Source organism: Doryrhamphus excisus, chromosome 15, assembly GCF_030265055.1.
Source record: "Doryrhamphus excisus isolate RoL2022-K1 chromosome 15, RoL_Dexc_1.0, whole genome shotgun sequence".
Lineage (NCBI taxonomy): Eukaryota > Metazoa > Chordata > Actinopteri > Syngnathiformes > Syngnathidae > Doryrhamphus > Doryrhamphus excisus.
Window position 1 is genome coordinate 18,053,039 of NC_080480.1, and position 20,296 is coordinate 18,073,334.

General features: G+C 40.3%; 1 protein-coding gene and 1 long non-coding RNA gene across 17 annotated transcripts in view; one reads left to right on the forward strand and one right to left on the reverse strand.

Annotated features, from left to right (window-relative positions):
- LOC131102941 (uncharacterized) overlaps positions 1-2,359 on the forward strand; it is a 53,318-nt gene extending 50,959 nt beyond the window's left edge. For 2 of the 3 annotated variants that reach the window (XR_009119515.1, XR_009119517.1), the window contains one exon: positions 1,571-2,359. This is a non-coding gene — a long non-coding RNA (uncharacterized LOC131102941). The remainder of the gene's footprint in view (positions 1-1,570) is intronic. The other variant, XR_009119516.1, reaches the window with a different exon arrangement.
- LOC131102883 (RNA binding protein fox-1 homolog 3-like) overlaps positions 1-20,296 on the reverse strand; it is a 247,406-nt gene that overhangs the window by 5,413 nt on the left and 221,697 nt on the right. For 7 of the 14 annotated variants that reach the window (XM_058048540.1, XM_058048538.1, XM_058048539.1 and 4 more), the window contains one exon: positions 914-2,185. The exons of 1 other annotated variant lie outside the window; for it this stretch is intronic. In XM_058048540.1, the coding sequence (XP_057904523.1) occupies positions 2,099-2,185 (87 nt within the window). In that variant the 3' untranslated portion in view covers positions 914-2,098. Of the gene's footprint in view, positions 1-910; positions 2,186-16,080; positions 17,231-20,296 lie in introns of those variants that run through there. 6 more of the 14 variants (XM_058048549.1, XM_058048545.1, XM_058048544.1 and 3 more) reach the window with 3 other exon arrangements.

Consider the following 20,296-nt stretch of genomic DNA (forward strand, 5'->3'; position numbering starts at 1 on the left):
CCTCTAGACCGCCGTGCCGCCACTTTTGGAAGTAATAATACTAATAATAATACTACTAATAATACTACTAATAATACTACTGTAGTCGTGTTGCACGAACTGGGAATGTGGAATTAGAAAAGCCGTCATTAAGTTTGCAGCATGAGGTCGCGACTCCGGAGCGCAGAGTTGTAACGTGACGACTGCCCCCCCCCCCCCAAAAAAAACATCAGAGCACCCTGTCATCACCCCGGCCGACTTGCAAACTTTTGGCAGTGCAAAGTGAAAAGTCTGGATGCGTGGAAGTGGAGGAGGGAAGGAGGGAGGGACGCGCCGCCGCCGCCGAGTGTCCCGGGACGCTCGTCACGACAGATGCTGGCTAATTTGCGGCGATCCCGAGCAGTCTCGGCGCAGCGCTCGTCTATAAATAACTAAATGGAAATGAAAGATTTAACTTCGGAGCGGCTTTGTAGTGCCTGAACCCCAACTCCTCTCGCCCCACCCCTTCCGACTTCCAACCCAGGCACAGTCGAGCAAGTGGTGCGTTCCATCAGCGTCTGCGCACCTGTCCGCGCCAGAGCAGATCGGTTGAGCGGGTCCCAGTCTGGTTCTGATCCATTCGGACCAGTCCGACCTGAAGACAACAATTAGCCGAAACGTTAAACCGACGCCGCCCGCCTACATCCTGGCACCCCGGAATGGCGAAAAAAAAACGCGTTTAGCTTGGCCGCTGTCTATTTGGGAGTGCGCCTCGCTCACGGTGCTACCAAAAATGACAAGTACGTAAAATGGCATTATTTTCCATACTTCATAGTCAACGTGGTACACTTCCACTTTTCTCCAGGTACTCCGGTTTCCTCCCACATTCCAAAAACATGCTAGCTTCATTGGCCACTCCAAATTGTCCATCGGTATGAATGTGAGTGTGAATGGTTGTTTGTCCATATGCGCCCTGGGATTGGCTGGGATAGGCTCCAGCCCACCCTGCGACCCTCTTAATGATAAGCGGTAGAAAATGAATGGATGACTGAAACGCTGAATTGCCGATATGTGGGGATCCGCTGCACATTCAAGCTAATTCGCTAACTGACCGTCGGGTGCTAGCCACGTAGCTCATGTTAGCACACGGCACACGTTGTGATTGGTTATTATTTCTTGAACTGACATTTGTAAAGCACAGAGATGCACTTTTAGCCGCCGCCACGTGTTAGCATTGGACTTCCTTTGCGAGTAACGGCAAAGCCGAGACGTGACGAGAAGAAGAAGTTTTGTCGAGGCTGCGAAAGGAAGACGTGAGGACTCGGTAGTTACTGCTTTATTCTCACACTCCAAACAATCAAGGTACTTGTGTCACATAGTGAAGAAAAAAAAACAGAAGGTACTCCGGAGCTAACAATATATCCAGAAAAAGAACAAAACCCTCTAGAAAGTACATGCAGTTGAAAAGACACCACTTGATATAGTATATAGTATATAGTATATATATATAATACATAAAAAACAGATCTAGTGTGTTGTGTGTGTAGTATATACATTGCCATGGGGTTTAGTACAAAGTGCATGTTAATGAATGGATGTGCTATCTTCTCAGGGCTTTGGAACCGCGTCCACCAGTCAGTCCACCAAAGGATGCATAAAGATGAAGATGAAGACGAGGACCAGTCATGTGACACGGCGCAGGTCTGTTTCTCTTCATGGTGTAGGCTAGCAGTTATTTACATGCTAACAACCGCGATGAGCCGACTTTGAAACTTTGTAGGATTACTTTGTAAACAAAGCGAGCGCAGGCAAACAGGAGCAACCTGATTGGTCCCTGCAGTCACATGACTTGCATGACAAATCAGGGTCAACCTCCCGTGTAACGCTGCATAGTGCCTCCGGGGGCAGTAGTGAGGCGCTAGCTAACGCTGTAGCTGTTTGTTGTGTGCTGAGGTACGTCTGTGAGTGGCGCTAGCGTTGGCTGATGACTGATGTCAGTGTTTGGATGAAGATGTTTTGAAATTCCATATCATGTTTGAGGCTTTTTTTTGGCAGCAGTCCTTGAAAGCAGCTGCGTCTGAGCGGACATGTTGATGGATCATCTTCCATGACCATCGCTCGCTGGTGGCTAGCGGCCATGTTAGGCATGAAAACAGTCATCTTTCTGGGCGTCTGAATCCCTCATTCGGGGGTGGAGCTGGAAGGTCACCTCGTGAAAAGCGGGCATCTGCGGTATTGTCAATGATTTATTTTTTATAGCAATTTTGCCAAATATTATATTTGTGTATGTATATACATGTGTGTATACACATGTAGAAATATACGTCAATGTGTATAAAAATATGTGTGTGCAGTTAACTGTATAGTGGATGTGTATATGTATGTATATACATACAGTATGTCCATGTATGTACTATATATATATATATATATATATATATATATATATATATATATATATATATATATATATATATATCTACATACACACATACATGCATATGTGTATATACATCTGTATGTATGTGTGTGTGTGTATATGTATGTATGTATGTACTTATGTATGTATGTATATATGTATGTATGTATATATATATATATACATACACACATACATGCATATGTGTATATACATCTATATGTATGTGTATATATGTATGTATATGTATGTATGTGTGTATATATGTATGTATATGTATGTATATATATATGTATGTATATGTATAGACATACATATATATATACATACGTATGTACATATGTACGTACGTACGTACATACTTATGTATGTACGTACTTATGTATGTATGTACGTACGTACTTATGTATGTATGTACGTATGTACTTATGTATGTATGTACGTACGTACTTATGTATGTATGTACGTACGTACTTATGTATGTATGTACGTACGTACTTATGTATGTATGTATGTACGTACGTACGTACTTATGTATGTATATGTATGTACGTATGTACTTATGTATGTATGTATGTATGTATGTATGTATGTATGTACGTATGTATGTATGTATGTACGTATGTATGTATGTATGTACGTATGTATATATGTATGTATGTACGTATGTATATATGTATGTATGTACGTATGTATGTACGTATGTATGTATGTATGTATGTACGTATGTATGTATATATGTATGTATGTACGTACTTATGTATGTATGTACGTACGTACTTATGTACGTACGTACATACATACATAAGTACGTACTTACTTATGTATGTATGTAAGTACGTACTTATGTATGTATGTACGTACGTACTTATGTATGTATGTACGTACGTACTTATGTATGTATGTACGTACGTACTTATGTATGTATATGTATGTACGTACTTATGTATGTATGTATGTACGTATGTATATATGTATGTATGTATGTACGTATGTATATATGTATGTATGTATATATGTACGTATATATGTATGTATGTACGTATGTATATATGTATGTACGTATGTATGTATGTACGTATGTATATACGTATGTATGTATGTATGTATATACGTATGTACGTATATATATATATATATATATGTATGTATGTACGTATGTATATATATATATATGTATGTATGTATGTATGTACGTATGTATATATGTATGTATGTACGTACTTATGTACGTATGTATATGTATATACACACATGCATATGTGTATATATATGTGTGTTTGTATAAGTGTATGCATTTGTCTGTGTTTGTGTAAGTGTGTTTGTATATGAGAAAATACATGTATATGTATACATATGCTATGTATGTGTAGTGTGTGTGTATACATATAAGCATATATGTTTGTGTATACATATGTGTAAGTATGTGTATACATTAGTGTACAAATGTGTATACATGTGTGCATGTATATGTATATACCCATGGCTATGTGCATATATACATATATAATTTACTGCCATTTTTGGGCCCCTTATCATTTTTGCCGAAGGGGTTAATTTTTTTTTTTGTGTCATTTTTCAACTTGCTAAAACTGCACTTTTCTGCGCCAGAATGAAGTGGAAACCTTGCACACCTTCATCGGGGGTCCCAGAAGGACCCAGAAAGTGCAGAAAATCCCACTTGTTAGAGGTGTTGATTTTTGGGGAAAAAAAAAAAATCAACACCTGTAACAAGTGGGATTTTCTGCACTTTCTGGGTCCTTCTGGGACCCCCGATGAAGGTGTGCAAGGTTTCCACTTTATTCCGGCGCAAAAAAGTGCAATTTTAGCAAGTTGAAAATATTGAAAAAAACATAGGGTTAACCCCTTACCTTTTTTTCCAAAAATCAACACCTCTAACAAGTGGGATTTTCTGCACTTTCTGGGTCCTTCTGGGACCCCCGATGAAGGTGTGCAAGGTTTCCACTTTATTCCGGCGCAAAAAAGTGCAGTTTTAGCAAGTTGAAAATATTGAAAAAAACATAGGGTTAACCCCTTACCATTTTTTCCAAAAATCAACACCTCTAACAAGTGGGGTTTTCTGCACTTTCTGGGTCCTTCTGGGACCCCCGATGAAGGTGTGCAAGGTTTCCACTTTATTCCGGCGCAAAAAAGTGCAGTTTTAGCAAGTTGAAAATATTGAAAAAAACATAAGGTTAACCCCTTACCATTTTTTCCAAAAATCAACACCTCTAACAAGTGGGATTTTCTGCACTTTCTGGGTCCTTCTGGGACCCCCGATGAAGGTGTGCAAGGTTTCCACTTCATTTTGAAGCAGAAAAGTGCAGTTTTAGCAAGTTGAAAATATTGAAAAAAACATAAGGTTAACCCCTTACCTTTTTTTCCAAAAATCAACACCTCTAACAAGTGGGATTTTCTGCACTTTCTGGGTCCTTCTGGGACCCCCGATGAAGGTGTGCAAGGTTTCCACTTCATTCCGGCGCAAAAAAGTGCAGTTTTAGCAAGTTGAAAATATTGAAAAAAACATAAGGTTAACCCCTTACCATTTTTTCCAAAAATCAACACCTCTAACAAGTGGGATTTTCTGCACTTTCTGGGTCCTTCTGGGACCCCCGATGAAGGTGTGCAAGGTTTCCACTTCATTTTGAAGCAAAAAAGTGCAGTTTTAGCAAGTTGAAAATATTGAAAAAAACATAGGGTTAACCCCTTACCTTTTTTTCCAAAAATCAACACCTCTAACAAGTGGGATTTTCTGCACTTTCTGGGTCCTTCTGGGACCCCCGATGAAGGTGTGCAAGGTTTCCACTTCATTTTTAAGCAGAAAAGTGCAGTTTTAGCAAGTTGAAAATATTGAAAAAAACATAAGGTTAACCCCTTACCATTTTTTCCAAAAATCAACACCTCTAACAAGTGGGATTTTCTGCACTTTCTGGGTCCTTCTGGGACCCCCGATGAAGGTGTGCAAGGTTTCCACTTTATTCCGGCGCAAAAAAGTGCAGTTTTAGCAAGTTGAAAATATTGAAAAAAACATAGGGTTAACCCCTTACCTTTTTTTCCAAAAATCAACACCTGAAAGTGCAATATTTTCAACTTGCTAAAACTGCACTTTTTTGCGCCGGAATAAAGTGGAAACCTTGCACACCTTCATCGGGGGTCCCAGAAGGACCCAGAAAGTGCAGAAAATCCCACTTGTTAGAGGTGTTGATTTTCCGAAAAAAAGGTAAGGGGTTAACCCTATGTTTTTTTCAATATTTTCAACTTGCTAAAACTGCACTTTTTTGCGCCGGAATAAAGTGGAAACCTTGCACACCTTCATCGGGGGTCCCAGAAGGACCCAGAAAGTGCAGAAAATCCCACTTGTTAGAGGTGTTGATTTTTGGAAAAAAAGGTAAGGGGTTAACCCTATGTTTTTTTCAATATTTTCAACTTGCTAAAACTGCACTTTTTTGCGCCGGAATAAAGTGGAAACCTTGCACACCTTCATCGGGGGTCCCAGAAGGACCCAGAAAGTGCAGAAAATCCCACTTGTTAGAGGTGTTGATTTTTGGAAAAAAAGGTAAGGGGTTAACCCTATGTTTTTTTCAATATTTTCAACTTGCTAAAACTGCACTTTTTTGCGCCGGAATAAAGTGGAAACCTTGCACACCTTCATCGGGGGTCCCAGAAGGACCCAGAAAGTGCAGAAAATCCCACTTGTTAGAGGTGTTGATTTTTGGAAAAAAAGGTAAGGGGTTAACCCTATGTTTTTTTCAATATTTTCAACTTGCTAAAACTGCACTTTTTTGCGCCGGAATAAAGTGGAAACCTTGCACACCTTCATCGGGGGTCCCAGAAGGACCCAGAAAGTGCAGAAAATCCCACTTGTTAGAGGTGTTGATTTTCCGAAAAAAAGGTAAGGGGTTAACCCTATGTTTTTTTCAATATTTTCAACTTGCTAAAATTGCACTTTTTTGCGCCGGAATAAAGTGGAAACCTTGCACACCTTCATCGGGGGTCCCAGAAGGACCCAGAAAGTGCAGAAAATCCCACTTGTTAGAGGTGTTGATTTTCCGAAAAAAAGGTAAGGGGTTAACCCTATGTTTTTTTCAATATTTTCAACTTGCTAAAACTGCACTTTTTTGCGCCGGAATAAAGTGGAAACCTTGCACACCTTCATCGGGGGTCCCAGAAGGACCCAGAAAGTGCAGAAAATCCCACTTGTTAGAGGTGTTGATTTTTGGAAAAAAAGGTAAGGGGTTAACCCTATGTTTTTTTAAATATTTTCAACTTGCTAAAACTGCACTTTTTTGCGCCGGAATGAAGTGGAAACCTTGCACACCTTCATCGGGGGTCCCAGAAGGACCCAGAAAGTGCAGAAAATCCCACTTGTTAGAGGTGTTGATTTTTGGCAAAAAAGGTAAGGGGTTAACCCTATGTTTTTTTCAATATTTTCAACTTGCTAAAATTGCACTTTTTTGCGCCGGAATAAAGTGGAAACCTTGCACACCTTCATCGGGGGTCCCAGAAGGACCCAGAAAGTGCAGAAAATCCCACTTGTTAGAGGTGTTGATTTTCCGAAAAAAAGGTAAGGGGTTAACCCTATGTTTTTTTCAATATTTTCAACTTGCTAAAACTGCACTTTTTTGCGCCGGAATAAAGTGGAAACCTTGCACACCTTCATCGGGGGTCCCAGAAGGACCCAGAAAGTGCAGAAAATCCCACTTGTTAGAGGTGTTGATTTTTGGAAAAAAAGGTAAGGGGTTAACCCTATGTTTTTTTCAATATTTTCAACTTGCTAAAACTGCACTTTTTTGCGCCGGAATAAAGTGGAAACCTTGCACACCTTCATCGGGGGTCCCAGAAGGACCCAGAAAGTGCAGAAAATCCCACTTGTTAGAGGTGTTGATTTTTGGAAAAAAAGGTAAGGGGTTAACCCTATGTTTTTTGTCAATATTTTCAACTTGCTAAAACTGCACTTTTTTGCGCCGGAATAAAGTGGAAACCTTGCACACCTTCATCGGGGGTCCCAGAAGGACCCAGAAAGTGCAGAAAATCCCACTTGTTAGAGGTGTTGATTTTTGGAAAAAAAGGTAAGGGGTTAACCCTATGTTTTTTTCAATATTTTCAACTTGCTAAAATTGCACTTTTTTGCGCCGGAATAAAGTGGAAACCTTGCACACCTTCATCGGGGGTCCCAGAAGGACCCAGAAAGTGCAGAAAATCCCACTTGTTAGAGGTGTTGATTTTTGGAAAAAAAGGTAAGGGGTTAACCCTATGTTTTTTTCAATATTTTCAACTTGCTAAAACTGCACTTTTTTGCGCCGGAATAAAGTGGAAACCTTGCACACCTTCATCGGGGGTCCCAGAAGGACCCAGAAAGTGCAGAAAATCCCACTTGTTAGAGGTGTTGATTTTTGGAAAAAAAGGTAAGGGGTTAACCCTATGTTTTTTTCAATATTTTCAACTTGCTAAAATTGCACTTTTTTGCGCCGGAATAAAGTGGAAACCTTGCACACCTTCATCGGGGGTCCCAGAAGGACCCAGAAAGTGCAGAAAATCCCACTTGTTAGAGGTGTTGATTTTTGGAAAAAAAGGTAAGGGGTTAACCCTATGTTTTTTTCAATATTTTCAACTTGCTAAAACTGCACTTTTTTGCGCCGGAATAAAGTGGAAACCTTGCACACCTTCATCGGGGGTCCCAGAAGGACCCAGAAAGTGCAGAAAATCCCACTTGTTAGAGGTGTTGATTTTTGGAAAAAAAGGTAAGGGGTTAACCCTATGTTTTTTTCAATATTTTCAACTTGCTAAAACTGCACTTTTTTGCGCCGGAATAAAGTGGAAACCTTGCACACCTTCATCGGGGGTCCCAGAAGGACCCAGAAAGTGCAGAAAATCCCACTTGTTAGAGGTGTTGATTTTTGGAAAAAAAGGTAAGGGGTTAACCCTATGTTTTTTTCAATATTTTCAACTTGCTAAAATTGCACTTTTTTGCGCCGGAATAAAGTGGAAACCTTGCACACCTTCATCGGGGGTCCCAGAAGGACCCAGAAAGTGCAGAAAATCCCACTTGTTAGAGGTGTTGATTTTTGGAAAAAAAGGTAAGGGGTTAACCCTATGTTTTTTTCAATATTTTCAACTTGCTAAAACTGCACTTTTTTGCGCCGGAATAAAGTGGAAACCTTGCACACCTTCATCGGGGGTCCCAGAAGGACCCAGAAAGTGCAGAAAATCCCACTTGTTAGAGGTGTTGATTTTTGGAAAAAAAGGTAAGGGGTTAACCCTATGTTTTTTTCAATATTTTCAACTTGCTAAAATTGCACTTTTTTGCGCCGGAATAAAGTGGAAACCTTGCACACCTTCATCGGGGGTCCCAGAAGGACCCAGAAAGTGCAGAAAATCCCACTTGTTAGAGGTGTTGATTTTCCGAAAAAAAGGTAAGGGGTTAACCCTATGTTTTTTTCAATATTTTCAACTTGCTAAAATTGCACTTTTTTGCGCCGGAATAAAGTGGAAACCTTGCACACCTTCATCGGGGGTCCCAGAAGGACCCAGAAAGTGCAGAAAATCCCACTTGTTAGAGGTGTTGATTTTTGGAAAAAAAGGTAAGGGGTTAACCCTATGTTTTTTTCAATATTTTCAACTTGCTAAAACTGCACTTTTCTGCTTAAAAATAAAGTGGAAACCTTGCACACCTTCATCGGGGGTCCCAGAAGGACCCAGAAAGTGCAGAAAATCCCACTTGTTAGAGGTGTTGATTTTTGGAAAAAAAGGTAAGGGGTTAACCCTATGTTTTTTTCAATATTTTCAACTTGCTAAAACTGCACTTTTTTGCGCCGGAATAAAGTGGAAACCTTGCACACCTTCATCGGGGGTCCCAGAAGGACCCAGAAAGTGCAGAAAATCCCACTTGTTAGAGGTGTTGATTTTCCGAAAAAAAGGTAAGGGGTTAACCCTATGTTTTTTTCAATATTTTCAACTTGCTAAAATTGCACTTTTTTGCGCCGGAATAAAGTGGAAACCTTGCACACCTTCATCGGGGGTCCCAGAAGGACCCAGAAAGTGCAGAAAATCCCACTTGTTAGAGGTGTTGATTTTTGGAAAAAAAGGTAAGGGGTTAACCCTATGTTTTTTTCAATATTTTCAACTTGCTAAAACTGCACTTTTCTGCTTAAAAATAAAGTGGAAACCTTGCACACCTTCATCGGGGGTCCCAGAAGGACCCAGAAAGTGCAGAAAATCCCACTTGTTAGAGGTGTTGATTTTTGGAAAAAAAGGTAAGGGGTTAACCCTATGTTTTTTTCAATATTTTCAACTTGCTAAAACTGCACTTTTCTGCTTAAAAATAAAGTGGAAACCTTGCACACCTTCATCGGGGGTCCCAGAAGGACCCAGAAAGTGCAGAAAATCCCACTTGTTAGAGGTGTTGATTTTTGGAAAAAAAGGTAAGGGGTTAACCCTATGTTTTTTTCAATATTTTCAACTTGCTAAAACTGCACTTTTTTGCGCCGGAATAAAGTGGAAACCTTGCACACCTTCATCGGGGGTCCCAGAAGGACCCAGAAAGTGCAGAAAATCCCACTTGTTAGAGGTGTTGATTTTTGGAAAAAAAGGTAAGGGGTTAACCCTATGTTTTTTTCAATATTTTCAACTTGCTAAAACTGCACTTTTTTGCGCCGGAATAAAGTGGAAACCTTGCACACCTTCATCGGGGGTCCCAGAAGGACCCAGAAAGTGCAGAAAATCCCACTTGTTAGAGGTGTTGATTTTCCGAAAAAAAGGTAAGGGGTTAACCCTATGTTTTTTTCAATATTTTCAACTTGCTAAAACTGCACTTTTCTGCTTAAAAATAAAGTGGAAACCTTGCACACCTTCATCGGGGGTCCCAGAAGGACCCAGAAAGTGCAGAAAATCCCACTTGTTAGAGGTGTTGATTTTTGGAAAAAAAGGTAAGGGGTTAACCCTATGTTTTTTTCAATATTTTCAACTTGCTAAAACTGCACTTTTTTGCGCCGGAATAAAGTGGAAACCTTGCACACCTTCATCGGGGGTCCCAGAAGGACCCAGAAAGTGCAGAAAATCCCACTTGTTAGAGGTGTTGATTTTTGGAAAAAAAGGTAAGGGGTTAACCCTATGTTTTTTTCAATATTTTCAACTTGCTAAAACTGCACTTTTCTGCTTAAAAATAAAGTGGAAACCTTGCACACCTTCATCGGGGGTCCCAGAAGGACCCAGAAAGTGCAGAAAATCCCACTTGTTAGAGGTGTTGATTTTTGGAAAAAAAGGTAAGGGGTTAACCCTATGTTTTTTTCAATATTTTCAACTTGCTAAAACTGCACTTTTCTGCTTAAAAATAAAGTGGAAACCTTGCACACCTTCATCGGGGGTCCCAGAAGGACCCAGAAAGTGCAGAAAATCCCACTTGTTAGAGGTGTTGATTTTTGGAAAAAAAGGTAAGGGGTTAACCCTATGTTTTTTTCAATATTTTCAACTTGCTAAAACTGCACTTTTCTGCTTAAAAATAAAGTGGAAACCTTGCACACCTTCATCGGGGGTCCCAGAAGGACCCAGAAAGTGCAGAAAATCCCACTTGTTAGAGGTGTTGATTTTTGGAAAAAAAGGTAAGGGGTTAACCCTATGTTTTTTTCAATATTTTCAACTTGCTGAAACTGCACTTTTTTGCGCCGGAAGAAAGTGGAAACCTTGCACACCTTCATCGGGGGTCCCAGAAGGACCCAGAAAGTGCAGAAAATCCCACTTGTTAGAGGTGTTGATTTTTGGAAAAAAAGGTAAGGGGTTAACCCTATGTTTTTTTCAATATTTTCAACTTGCTAAAACTGCACTTTTCTGCTTAAAAATAAAGTGGAAACCTTGCACACCTTCATCGGGGGTCCCAGAAGGACCCAGAAAGTGCAGAAAATCCCACTTGTTAGAGGTGTTGATTTTCCGAAAAAAAGGTAAGGGGTTAACCCTATGTTTTTTTCAATATTTTCAGCTTGCTAAAATTGCACTTTTTTGCGCCGGAATAAAGTGGAAACCTTGCACACCTTCATCGGGGGTCCCAGAAGGACCCAGAAAGTGCAGAAAATCCCACTTGTTAGAGGTGTTGATTTTTGGAAAAAAGGTAAGGGGTTAACCCTATGTTTTTTTCAATATTTTCAACTTGCTAAAATTGCACTTTTTTGCGCCGGAATAAAGTGGAAACCTTGCACACCTTCATCGGGGGTCCCAGAAGGACCCAGAAAGTGCAGAAAATCCCACTTGTTAGAGGTGTTGATTTTTGGAAAAAAAGGTAAGGGGTTAACCCTATGTTTTTTTCAATATTTTCAACTTGCTAAAACTGCACTTTTCTGCTTAAAAATAAAGTGGAAACCTTGCACACCTTCATCGGGGGTCCCAGAAGGACCCAGAAAGTGCAGAAAATCCCACTTGTTAGAGGTGTTGATTTTTGGAAAAAAAGGTAAGGGGTTAACCCTATGTTTTTTTCAATATTTTCAACTTGCTAAAATTGCATTTTTTTGCGCCGGAATAAAGTGGAAACCTTGCACACCTTCATCGGGGGTCCCAGAAGGACCCAGAAAGTGCAGAAAATCCCACTTGTTAGAGGTGTTGATTTTTGGAAAAAAAGGTAAGGGGTTAACCCTATGTTTTTTTCAATATTTTCAACTTGCTAAAATTGCACTTTCTTGCGCCGGAATAAAGTGGAAACCTTGCACACCTTCATCGGGGGTCCCAGAAGGACCCAGAAAGTGCAGAAAATCCCACTTGTTAGAGGTGTTGATTTTTGGAAAAAAAGGTAAGGGGTTAACCCTATGTTTTTTTCAATATTTTCAACTTGCTAAAACTGCACTTTTCTGCTTCAAAATGAAGTGGAAACCTTGCACACCTTCATCGGGGGTCCCAGAAGGACCCAGAAAGTGCAGAAAATCCCACTTGTTAGAGGTGTTGATTTTTGGAAAAAAAGGTAAGGGGTTAACCCTATGTTTTTTTCAATATTTTCAACTTGCTAAAACTGCACTTTTCTGCTTCAAAATGAAGTGGAAACCTTGCACACCTTCATCGGGGGTCCCAGAAGGACCCAGAAAGTGCAGAAAATCCCACTTGTTAGAGGTGTTGATTTTTGGAAAAAAAGGTAAGGGGTTAACCCTATGTTTTTTTCAATATTTTCAACTTGCTAAAACTGCACTTCTTTGCGCCGGAATGAAGTGGAAACCTTGCACACCTTCATCGGGGGTCCCAGAAGGACCCAGAAAGTGCAGAAAATCCCACTTGTTAGAGGTGTTGATTTTTGGAAAAAATGGTAAGGGGTTAACCCTATGTTTTTTTCAATATTTTCAACTTGCTAAAACTGCACTTTTCTGCTTCAAAATGAAGTGGAAACCTTGCACACCTTCATCGGGGGTCCCAGAAGGACCCAGAAAGTGCAGAAAATCCCACTTGTTAGAGGTGTTGATTTTTGGAAAAAAAGGTAAGGGGTTAACCCTATGTTTTTTTCAATATTTTCAACTTGCTAAAACTGCACTTTTTTGCGCCGGAATAAAGTGGAAACCTTGCACACCTTCATCGGGGGTCCCAGAAGGACCCAGAAAGTGCAGAAAATCCCACTTGTTACAGGTGTTGATTTTTGGAAAAAAAGGTAAGGGGTTAACCCTATGTTTTTTTCAATATTTTCAACTTGCTAAAACTGCACTTTTCTGCTTCAAAATGAAGTGGAAACCTTGCACACCTTCATCGGGGGTCCCAGAAGGACCCAGAAAGTGCAGAAAATCCCACTTGTTAGAGGTGTTGATTTTTGGAAAAAATGGTAAGGGGTTAAGCTTACGTTTTTTTCAATATTTTCAACTTGCTAAAACTGCACTTTTCTGCTTCAAAATAAAGTGGAAACCTTGCACACCTTCATCGGGGGTCCCAGAAGGACCCAGAAAGTGCAGAAAATCCCACTTGTTAGAGGTGTTGATTTTTGGAAAAAAAGGTAAGGGGTTAACCCTATGTTTTTTTCAATATTTTCAACTTGCTAAAATTGCACTTTTTTGCGCCGGAATAAAGTGGAAACCTTGCACACCTTCATCGGGGGTCCCAGAAGGACCCAGAAAGTGCAGAAAATCCCACTTGTTAGAGGTGTTGATTTTTGGAAAAAAAGGTAAGGGGTTAACCCTATGTTTTTTTCAATATTTTCAACTTGCTAAAACTGCACTTTTCTGCTTCAAAATGAAGTGGAAACCTTGCACACCTTCATCGGGGGTCCCAGAAGGACCCAGAAAGTGCAGAAAATCCCACTTGTTAGAGGTGTTGATTTTTGGAAAAAATGGTAAGGGGTTAACCCTATGTTTTTTTCAATATTTTCAACTTGCTAAAACTGCACTTTTTTGCGCCGGAATAAAGTGGAAACCTTGCACACCTTCATCGGGGGTCCCAGAAGGACCCAGAAAGTGCAGAAAATCCCACTTGTTAGAGGTGTTGATTTTTGGAAAAAAAGGTAAGGGGTTAACCCTATGTTTTTTTCAATATTTTCAACTTGCTAAAACTGCACTTTTTTGCGCCGGAATAAAGTGGAAACCTTGCACACCTTCATCGGGGGTCCCAGAAGGACCCAGAAAGTGCAGAAAATCCCACTTGTTAGAGGTGTAGATTTTTGGAAAAAAATGGTAAGGGGTTAACCTTATGTTTTTTTCAATATTTTCAACTTGCTAAAACTGCACTTTTTTGCGCCGGAATAAAGTGGAAACCTTGCGCACCTTCATCGGGGGTCCCAGAAGGACCCAGAAAGTGCAGAAAATCCCACTTGTTAGAGGTGTTGATTTTTGGAAAAAATGGTAAGGGGTTAACCCTATGTTTTTTTCAATATTTTCAACTTGCTAAAACTGCACTTTTCTGCTTCAAAATGAAGTGGAAACCTTGCACACCTTCATCGGGGGTCCCAGAAGGACCCAGAAAGTGCAGAAAATCCCACTTGTTAGAGGTGTTGATTTTTGGAAAAAATGGTAAGGGGTTAAGCTTACGTTTTTTTCAATATTTTCAACTTGCTAAAACTGCACTTTTCTGCTTCAAAATAAAGTGGAAACCTTGCACACCTTCATCGGGGGTCCCAGAAGGACCCAGAAAGTGCAGAAAATCCCACTTGTTAGAGGTGTTGATTTTTGGAAAAAAAGGTAAGGGGTTAACCCTATGTTTTTTTCAATATTTTCAACTTGCTAAAACTGCACTTTTTTGCGCCGGAATAAAGTGGAAACCTTGCGCACCTTCATCGGGGGTCCCAGAAGGACCCAGAAAGTGCAGAAAATCCCACTTGTTAGAGGTGTTGATTTTTGGAAAAAAAGGTAAGGGGTTAACCCTATGTTTTTTTCAATATTTTCAACTTGCTAAAACTGCACTTTTCTGCTTCAAAATGAAGTGGAAACCTTGCACACCTTCATCGGGGGTCCCAGAAGGACCCAGAAAGTGCAGAAAATCCCACTTGTTAGAGGTGTTGATTTTTGGAAAAAAAGGTAAGGGGTTAACCCTATGTTTTTTTCAATATTTTCAACTTGCTAAAACTGCACTTTTCTGCTTCAAAATGAAGTGGAAACCTTGCACACCTTCATCGGGGGTCCCAGAAGGACCCAGAAAGTGCAGAAAATCCCACTTGTTACAGGTGTTGATTTTTGGAAAAAAAGCTAAGGGGTTAACCCTATGTTTTTTTCAATATTTTCAACTTGCTAAAACTGCACTTTTCTGCGCCGGAATGAAGTGGAAACCTTGCACACCTTCATCGGGGGTCCCAGAAGGACCCAGAAAGTGCAGAAAATCCCACTTGTTAGAGGTGTTGATTTTTGGAAAAAATGGTAAGGGGTTAACCTTATGTTTTTTTTGTGTGTGTTTGTTTTTTATGTGTATGTACGTACATGTGTATACCTATGTGTATGTATAGTTGTGTATGTGTACGCTTGTGTATGTGTGTATACATGTGTATGTCCATGTGTATACATGTCTGTATATGTGTAGTGGGATATACATATATACCTACTGATATAGTATACCTATATATATACCTACTAATATATATATAATATACATATGTATACCTGTGTGTATACATATATATATGTGTGTGTATACACACACATATATATATATACATATACACATGTGTATTTATGTGTGTATACGCATGCTTTGTGTGTATGCGTATACACGTGTGTGTATTTGCATGTATATGTGTATGCACGTGATGTGTATATATATATACACACACACACACGTGTATACATGCGCAAGAATGCGTGTGTATACCTGTGTGAGTATACACGTGTATGTATGTGTGTACATGAATGTATCTGTATACACACACACACATATATATATATACACACACACAAGCACATACTTGTATACATATGTATATACATGTATACATATGTACGTGTGTGTATATGTATACATACATATGTACGTATATACACAGACATGTATATGTAGTTCTAAATGTGTATATATACGTACATGTCTGTGTATACCTACAAGTGTATACACAGATATCTAATTAATGAAGTGCACATATATGTGTGTGTTTATGTGTGTATATATACTATATATATATATATATATATATATATATATATATATATATATATATATATATATATATATATATATATATATATATATATATATATATATATATATATATATATATATATATATATATATATATATATATATATACACACACATATACATATATACACATTCACACGCAGTATAGTGTGTAGAATTTTCAGCTCCAAAAGTGTTTTGGTATGTGACCCTTGGTGTAAAAGCTGGTGCACCTGGTGAAGCGGCAAGACAGCATGGTGTAAATATACATTTGTACAGTACAGCATAGTAGTAGAGTAGAGTAGCTGATAGGAGTTGGGAAAGACCACCACTGTGCTTTGTGCGTTTTCCAAAAGGAGAAAAAGCTGCCGTTGGGTTGGATAGTCTGTGCAACGGCTGAACGCCCCCACGATGGCAGGGCGTGGCACCCTTGGCTGTGAGGCAGCAGAGCCCACGTGCAACTCTTCTTTCAGTACTTCGTGTACTCCTAAATTGTAGCGTCAAGGTGAGTTGCTGCTGGCGTACCCAGCATGCCTTGTGGTACATGTACATGTCTAAAGTTGTGCTGTGAATAATACTTCATGGTTACATGTTTTTGGATGGTACCTGGAGTAAGAGGTGCCAAATGTGGGAATTTCATCTTTCTATTTATGTTTATTAATAATCACCTTTGCTGTGCTCCTCAATAAAGAGTTGCATGTGGACTCTGATAGAATCCTCTCCGGTTAGTAGCAGCCAACTAAGTAGAAATATGCAGACCCAGACAAGACAGTTGATTTAATGTGTACTGCATGCTGCACTTCCATCCCATAATACAAATCAACACACCAAGTGCACATCATCAGGAAAGACACTCTTGAAAAAGAAAAAAAAAAACCTGGAGACGTGGACTGCCGCCGCCCGTCAACTCAGACGCACCAAAGTGCAACGGCTGGAAGCGGGACCAAATCAGGACGGGGGGCGGGGGTGGGGAGGGGGGGGTCGTTTGACACGAGAATAATGAGGAGTCTCGTCCTCGCCGTGCCTTCTGGCGTCGGCTGGGCGGCGGCGTCCGCCTCCAGGGGCACCATGCCGTGTGCAGCAGTCATGTGCAGGGACTCGTGATGGCCTTTGGAGGAAAAACAGCATGGGGGGGTGCTGGGGGCCGGACATTTTAATGTACTTTTATCTCCTCCGCGTGGACCAGCTTGGTTTAGCTTTTTGAAATAGTTCGTTTTAGTTTATTTGGGGGACGCAACGTCTGTCTTTGCTTTCGTTCTTTTAGTAGGGAGTGAAGCGACTGTACCCTCCTCTGTAAAGGCTAGCCTGCAACATCAAAGATGAAAAAATACCAATCAGTAATCAGGCCATCAATTTGACTCTTTTCTGTCTTTGTCCACAAATTTCCTTCCAGTGACGACGCCGACTCCCGGCTGAGCAATTTCACTTCAAACGGGACGCGTGTGTGGGCGCTCCAAGAGACACGCGGTCATACGTTCACATGCTAACACACCTGGCGCCCTGAAAAACACGCCTACTTCTCCGCATAGAATTACACAGATCTACACGCATAGATCCACAGATGTAGCTCTATGTGTCTAGGCCAGGGGTGGGCAAACTTTTTGACTCGCGGGCCGCATTGATAACAAAATTTCCGGGGGGGGGGGGGGGTATTATTGTATCTGTAAAATTGTCATGCGAACCTGCTATTATTATTTATTTATTTTTTTTATATTTAAATATTTTAAAAATAATAAAATATTATAATTAAAATAAAATTAAAATAATAATTATTATATTATTATTATGTAAAATATGCAAATATAACAATATTATATATTGACTACATATTTTACACGCAACAGTCCACCTGGTATTATTGTATCCGTAAAATTGCCATGCAATCTGCTATTATTATTTATTATTTTTTATTTATATTGAAATATTTTAAAAATAATAAAATATTATAATAATTAAAATAAAATTAAAATAATAATTATTATATTATTGTTATGTAAAATATGCAAATATAACAATATTATTATATATAATTAATATAATAATTAGCATTAATATAATAAATATAATAATCATAATAGTAATAATTATTTTAATTTTTATTATTATTATGTGCTTGTGTCTCTTTTTTCAGGAGCACTTTGTAAACAACAGACCATGTCAAACAACGAAATTGATAAAACCATCAAAAGGTTGGCTCAGGCCATGATGCCAGGTTGTATGTTGAGTTTAAATTAAATACTTTTGAAAGATTGGGCGGGCCGTATTCAAACACTTGGCAGGTCGGATGTGGCCCCCGGGCCGTAGTTTGCCCACCCCTGGTCTAGGCCCTACTGTGTGTGAAGAGCTCCAGTATGCTTCCAGTTCTTGGTGAGAACTAGACACAGAACGACAACAAATCATGGAGAGCAAAGTAACCCCGTGTGTCTAGTTCTATGTGTGCGCTTTGCATGTTAGGTAAATGTCTCCTCTCTTTTCGTTTCATCTCTAGACTCATCTGATGCCCCCAGCCCACACGGACACCCCCGCCGTAGAGGTGCCACTGTACATGAAAAAAAAAAACGGGCCTCTTGTGAATTAATTAGCGTGAGAACTGAAGTTCTTTGCGGTTTGTGGCTGGAGGTGGAACGGGCGAAGGAAGGCGAGATTGGAGCGGAGGTTTTAATAGCGGCCGCCTTTCATGTGGAATGTGTCTGCACCTTCCAGGAGCGCCGCAGGATCCTAGCCTTTAGTTAGGCTCTGCACTTCTCTGCTATATCTAGGACACACACACACGCACACACACACACACACACACACACCAGGTCTTGCCACAATTAGGAATCCAAACTGGGAAAGCCAGCGAATGTCTTCAAAGGCTCATTTTGCCTAATTTCGGCAGGGCCTCTTGCTTGGATGAAACTTTTATCCGTGTGCACGGAGAAGATGAGAACGTGCAACCTCAGAGGAACTCATTATTATTATTATTACAGTATGATGATGATTATTGTTGCAAAGCTTTTATATGCAAAAAAAAGAGTGCTGGGGAAGCGTTCATCACGCGTGATGAAAGAATTAACAGCCCGACTCCGTTCTTTGTTGGCCCGTGTCCGTCACCACAAACACACACACACACACACACACACAGCCGAGCTCCCGACACCAGTGATGTGTTTGGAACGGTGGTATCAGTGCCAATGTCGACGGTAGCCGTGGTGCATTGTGGGTAAATTGACTATTTGAGAGTCTTCCTTTCTTTCTTTAACTCGCGCTCGTCGCTATCCGATAATACATCAACACGTCTCTAGCTAAGTGACTTTCTATCAACGTGGCACATACGTGGAAGGAAATTTGAAGGAAAAAGAAAAGACTGAGAAACCCCAAACATTCAAGCACAGTCTAATTTAAGGAAAAGAATCAAAATAAATCTGATTAATGAAAGCTTTTAGCTAGCATCTGCACGGTGGAACTCTACGTTGTTACATTGGGGGGGGGGGACTGCATGCATGTTTGAGTGGATTGTCAAGCAGCGAGCATGCCTCCGATCAAGATGCCCCCCCCCACGCCCCCACCCCTCCAAACCCCCGCCCACCTCGCTCTCTCCTGAATGCCCTACGGCACGCTGCTGCATGCGTTTGATGAGCTCGGGTCTGCGAGGCCGGCGCCAGCCCGCATCGCCACGAAACAAGTCTGACTTTTTAAAAGGGAATTTTTTTTGCTGCTCTGGACTTTTCATCTTTGATGTTACAGTAGCTGCAAACGCTAGCTAAAAACAGACATTAACACTTCGCCTTCATCCCTGCAGCTCCTCCATAGTTGGACAAGAAATCAAAACAACTTGAGGATGGCAGTTGTCCTTTTGTTGCAAGTTGCTCGCGTGAGTGTCGTGTGACCCAAAAAAAAAAAAGGGGGGGGTCCAAACTTCGTCCAAGGGGGTCCATCTTCATAAAAATGAGATGTGGGGACATTTTGTACGTTTTTAGAGATGCTAAAGCAATCCAATATGTGCTTAAACATCTTAGCTTTGTGTTGACAAGGCAGTGATCGTGTGATCGTGTGAGGGCCAATGAAAGAGGATGGCCCCCAGGCTGCACTTTGGACACCCCCGCTTGAAATAAAGCCCAGCAACGTTAATGCGCTGCATGAGAGAGTGTGTGAAAGAAGTAGTGGTAACGCGTGGGTGCAATGTTCCTGGTGGTCAGCAGGGGGCGATGCAAACGTCCTCCATTGCACGGAGGTTACGTCTACTTCTTTAAAGGGGACCTAGTATGCTTTTCCCACTTTTCTGACCTATAAATGTAATTAGAATGTTGTATTCTAGTGTTAAACCAACGTTTCAGATAATGAGGTTTGCAGTATACAGTATACGGTATATGGATATTCAACTTAAATATA